This window comes from Osmia lignaria, chromosome 8, assembly GCF_051020975.1.
Source record: "Osmia lignaria lignaria isolate PbOS001 chromosome 8, iyOsmLign1, whole genome shotgun sequence".
Lineage (NCBI taxonomy): Eukaryota > Metazoa > Arthropoda > Insecta > Hymenoptera > Megachilidae > Osmia > Osmia lignaria.
This window is the reverse complement of record NC_135039.1, coordinates 5,167,139-5,172,920: the sequence shown is the minus strand read 5'-3', so window position 1 is coordinate 5,172,920 and position 5,782 is coordinate 5,167,139. Positions and strand designations below refer to the sequence as shown.

Genomic DNA, 5,782 nt, shown 5'->3' with positions numbered 1-5,782 from the left:
CACTCAAAAATTTTAAATCAGGATTGTAAGTACTGCAAACAAAGAGAAGAAATGTGAAATTATATTACTTGTAATCGAATTCCAAAATTGTGACTGCTAGTATTTTATTTATTTCTTCTTTGTTGTGGTGATACCTCTTCTCCACTGCATTTGGGCTGAAGCGAGCGTGCTCGTGTATGCACCGCGTATCCAGTTGCTTTTCCTTGAAACGTCTCCGTTACCGTACACGAAAAAAGAAAGTACAATTCATTAGTATTAATCCAATGAAGAAGTTAGTATGAACAATGAAATTTTTTAAAACGACAAAAGTATACATATGTTAGTAAATTCATTTGTAGAACTTCTCAAAAAATTTCGTCATTTGGTCCAATTTGAAATGAGGTGTTTCCAAACTTTTTTACGAGGGTCGATTAGGTTGAGGTTAGGTTAGGGTTAGATTAGGATGAAATATTTTGACGAGGGTTGGTTCCTAAGGTTTTTTTTTCTTTTTTTTGGCGAGGAGGGGGAAAATGCTTTATGCACACCGGGCAGGGACCGCAAGCCCGGTAGTGTGGGACTCCGTATACCCACTAAAAACCCTACTCCTCGTACTTACCTATATATACACCGGAACCGCCTGTTTCAGCATTGCTTTACCCTGATTCGTAGGGTAGGTTGTAGCTTCTGAAAATTGGTCAGAAAAAATAGTTAATTTTCAAACCTGTCATATAGGATAATGGTAAGAATAATACTATAATAACAAAAACATTTAGTGGGTCATACCTTAAAATTAAAGCCGCTTCATCCTAGATATATTTCTTATTTAAACGCCATCTCCTTCCCGCGTCTTTAGTGTAGCCTGTAAAACCAATAGGAATATCGAAAGAGATACAGAGAGGTGAATACATGTTGCATTTATTTATGTATTTAATGATTTCAAATAAATACTGTACGTGTTTGAAAAGTTGGCAGTGCGGCCGAAAATGCGTATGAGCCTAGATGGGGCACAACCAATCAAGCCTGCATTCCTTCCCACTGCCAACACTCGAAACGCTAACAGTAGGAAAATACGTATATATACATATCGATCTTACATGTTGTCGGAATATAGCATCACAACCACGGCGTATTCTCTTCTTTCTTGTTCGTCCTCTTCATTGTCGTCCATGTTGTCTCCAGCAAACGGCATTCGGAAACACTTTGAACAAACATCGTATGGACTAATATTAAATTCGGGGCCAAATATCGACATTTATACAGACCTACCGCAGAGGATTTTATTCCAATATCAAAAATATCACCGACCTCTGTGAATTTCTGGACGTCTAAGCGGAATGTATTTCTGTCCTCAGCAATGGAGGACAGAATACATATGGCGCCGTCGTGCAAGATGCAGCAATTATCGCGTACATCAAGACTGAAGGACATGCCATTAAACTGTATCCTACGATACTGGAGGATATCAGTTCCGCAACCAAGAGGCACAGATACTTTAACATCAGAAGACGCAACGACCCTCACCCTATTTGCTCCATGAGCCTGAATCTCCGCCATTCTGTTCGCGAATTGCTGAAGAGGTAGGCCCGGTTTTCTACAGTACTTCCTAAAAATGCGCATGTTGCTTTCATAGGGGAAAGCAGAGAAAGAATCTACGGGACCAAGACGTCTTACATCATTGGTCAAATGCAGAAGACCATGTACATTATAGGAACAGAAATTTGGGCCATACAACTCTTCACTACGCAGAACAAATTTTTGCAGAGCAAGCTCTGCAAAATTCGGAAACTGACTCGACGGAGATTGTGACGCTAAAATTCTAATAGCGATGTGAAGGAAAAGGAGATGTGTATATAAATTATCATTGAGGAGCCCATATGCCACAACCGGACCTGTATACAACAGAAATTGCCTAAACTCTGTTGCTTTATACTTGGCATAATACACCAGAGATCTTGCGTCTTCCAAACTCAGAGGGACAAAATTCTCTGAGTCTGTCCAGTCTTGCAGACATACCAGCAAGATGGGTACCTGACAATTTGGACAAACGTGAAAATTTTCCACTTATCCATGCAGATAATATTTTTTTCGTGACGCCCAAGCATACCAAATGCATATATTCAAATGGAACTTGAGAAACCATTCCAAAAGGTAGTGATGCTAAGGGACTGCAACCTTCTTTATGATGGTCCTCATCTACACATTGAGAGTATTGGTTGTCAGTTCTAAGCACATGCTTTATGCCATTGAAGACATATCTACCTTCGCTGTGCGTACCAGACACTTTGCATTTGGAACAGGGCCGGCTGGATGTATGGTCACGGTGGTTGAGGATAAAAGCTCTTGCTGGTGCATCAGCAATAAAGCATCTTAATTTTATTGGTACCTTAGTACCATCAAGATCTACACCACCGTTGGAAAGCATATGGGTTATGTTCATGATGAACATATTGAAAAGCCTATTAGGATCACTAGGCTTTTGCATTCCTCTATAAATGCCGACAACTATTGGCCTTGCATCAGGTATGTTCCTAATCATACACTGAATCTAATGTGCTGAAATCTAATTCTAATTCCCTATCTGGTGAAAAAGAAGCATTCCTGATATACTTCACAATTTCAGCTTCGACATCAAAATGAATATACCCCCCGGTTCTACAACATATGTAGGAACACGAGTCCGTGGAGTACCCAGGACAGTCCTAATATCCTTCGGGAGGTTGGTAAAGCAGGTATGGGTCCGAAGAAGGGTAAGTAAATTCTTACCCTGAACATGATTGATATTGTTGTCAACACAATAGGAAGCCAAACTTTCCTGAAATGAAGTTTCAGGAACCGCTTCAGAACTACAGAATACTGAAGAAGAAGAAGAAGAAGAAGAAGAAGAAGAAGAGGAAGAGGAGGAGGAGGAGGAGGAAGAGGAGGAGGAGGAGGAGGAGGAGGAGGAGGAGGAGGAGGAGGAGGAGGAGGAGGAAGAGGAAGAGGAAGAGGAAGAAGAAGAAGAAGAAGAAGAAGAAGAAGAAGAAGAAGGAGAAGAAGAAGAACTGTCATCCATATCTACACCATGGGCGGCATCAATACCATTTGCGTAATCTGTGGAGAATGAAGGAACATCCGCCAGATTAACAGGGGCATTGATCTCTTGAATACAAGAAGAAGAAGGAGAAGCCAACGAAGGGACAACACTATTGGACCCTACCTCATTCCTTATGTTGCGTCTCTGTCTGGTCGATGATATTTTAAATATCGGTTTCCTCGATACTGATAACTTAAAATTAAAGGAACTCATAATTAAAATTACTAATGAAATGAAATGTATGTTAGGAATATAAATGTAAATATATGTATATGAAAAAATAAATGTAAGTAAAAATAATTTGTGGTTAATCTATGAAAAAAATGAATATAATTTAAAAATGGAAAAAAATGGTTAGTAGATAATAGAAAAATGGTGGTTAGTAGTTATAATAGTAAATAAAATATATGAATAATTTATATTTATTAATATGCGATTAGAATAAGACGCTTGTTGCACTGCACTCTCGTTCGTTCAGCGACGCAAAGCGAATGAAACAAAACGGTTGAACGCTGTTTCTGGTATGTATCAGTTATTGCGGGAAACGCTATCATTGGATGCGCATTTTCGTCACGTTGATTTCTCCAACCAATGTAAATACCTCCCGCTCAAATTGATGGATCGTCTTTTGTTTTATAACGGAACGACCGTAGAGATGATCATTCTCTGTTCTCAGGCTCGTCAGAGACGGTACAGACTGCGAAATTCGAAAACATTTTACTGCGATTTTTTTTCCAATTTCTTTATAGGGACTACAGGAGAGAAGTGCAATTGCCAAGGATGAATTCAAATGTAAGTATGACTTTTATTCATTGCAATTACATGTATCGCGGATATGAATGTATACATATTTAAAATTTTCTTCAAATATTCTTTTATTACAGATGGAAATGGAACATCGTCCGAAGAGGATGGCCAACAAGCCGGCCCGGTATCAAACCACGTCCTCCGACGAAGAACCGCGAAAGCGTTTAAAGGTGGCCCCCGGAAGTATCGTCGAGGATATAACAGACCTGAGAGCTACCTTGGAGGGCGTGGACGATGAAGTTCTATCTAATAATTATAGACAACACGAACACACGAACACATACACACCACTAGACACATATTCGCCATACACAAGCACATACACACCATCAAACATAAACATATACTCGCCACACACACCACCAAACACATACAGGCCACCTCCAACAGCATATGCACCACCAACGCAAAGTTTTCATATTCCAGATGCAGTGGAGAGCAGGCCTGAACCACGGATGCAGCAAGGTACGGAACCTACAAATCTACAAATAAGGTAAGTTGCATGTTCATTCTTCTTCTATACAATATTGGGAATAAGAATATATTCCTCAATTTCTTACATGTTTAAGCACATTTTCTTACAAATATTAATGTTTACAGGGATCTATATACAAAAATTGGCAACCTGGAGTCCATGGTGACGTAAGTATTGATTGCATGTTATTAAAGTATATATAATTATCATTTATCTTTATAGGAAAACCCATTCATTATTGGAGAAGGTGGCGAAGCAGCAGCAGCACCTGCTGCACCAGCATCATGGAATTCCGTCAAAGCCAGCGTTTCTACCAATTTCATCGTTGGCTGGAATGACGGAATTCCAAAATATTGATGAAGACAGCTACAGGGAAGTTGTAAGTGAAACAGAAGTTTCATTTTATTTATCTGTATGTATCAAATGTTTGTGTCAGTTGTTACTTACTTTGTTTAGGTAAACTATTTGGAGTACGTGGGCGGCTTCAACCTGAAGGAAGCAGTCACTCTCTCTTTTAAAGAAACAGTGAGTGACTGCTTGCTAACATCTTATTCCTGGTTGGGCCGCGAAGATAACAATCTCGCACTTTGCGAGACAAGAATTGTTCATGCTATACACGGTAAGAATCACTGTTTATATAATTGTGATACTATTACTTCATATGATATTCAGTATTCATATTATATGCTTACATTTGATTTTTAGATGCCGTGCTCCAGAATAAGCACTTCCCAAGACCGTCCCGCAAGGATGTAGCGGAACACTTAAAAGCGGCGCTTCGCACTGCTAAGGAAAGAGTGCGAAGCAAAAGAAGAGGTCCCCGAAATCCTCAGCATGAAACAGTGGATAACTTTTGGACTGCTAAGGAACAATCACGTTGAAACAGGAAGAGGTTAGTTTTGTATTGTATTACATATATAATCATAACCTTCAAACACATGTACTTACGTATGTACTTGCAAGTACCTTCATGCCTTTTTTCATTTACTGCCATAAACTCACTTGTTGGATAAATAACTGTAATACAAACACATCTTTTTCAATCTTTCTCTTCTCTTTCGCTTTCTCATAGCGAGCAATCCATCTATCGCCGATTCAGTGTATGAATAGGAACATACCTCATGCAAGGCCAATAGTTGTACGTATTTATATGGGATGGCAGAGACCGTGTCAACTGTAAACTGCTCGAAACCGTGCTCCAAATCTTTTTTCTTTCTCTACGGCACACGGCAGCTCTAGCAGTGCCCTCTAGCAAGAATGTACATATGTACATAAACATTTATACATATGCATAATATTTATAATTTGCAGCAGGCTGGGGTTAAGCCTTGAAGAGGAACTGAAGAAGAACTGAAGAGGATCTGAAGAGAAACTGAAGAGGACCTGAAGATATAATTATTTTATACATTGCTTTTTATTTTTCTGAATTTATATATTATTTATATCAA

The 5,782-nt window shown here is 39.1% G+C and overlaps 1 protein-coding gene across 1 annotated transcript; it reads left to right on the top strand.

Annotated features, from left to right (window-relative positions):
• Window positions 1-847: 847 nt before the first annotated feature.
• LOC143305552 (uncharacterized) lies at window positions 848-5,215 on the top strand. Its single transcript, XM_076689589.1, has 8 exons — window positions 848-1,038; window positions 1,159-1,192; window positions 3,802-3,844; window positions 3,937-4,352; window positions 4,460-4,501; window positions 4,557-4,713; window positions 4,791-4,953; window positions 5,040-5,215. The coding sequence occupies exons 1-8, from the start codon at window positions 963-965 to the stop codon at window positions 5,213-5,215; spliced, it is 1,107 nt and encodes a 368-aa protein (XP_076545704.1). The 5' UTR covers window positions 848-962.
• The last annotated feature ends 567 nt before the right edge of the window (window positions 5,216-5,782 follow it).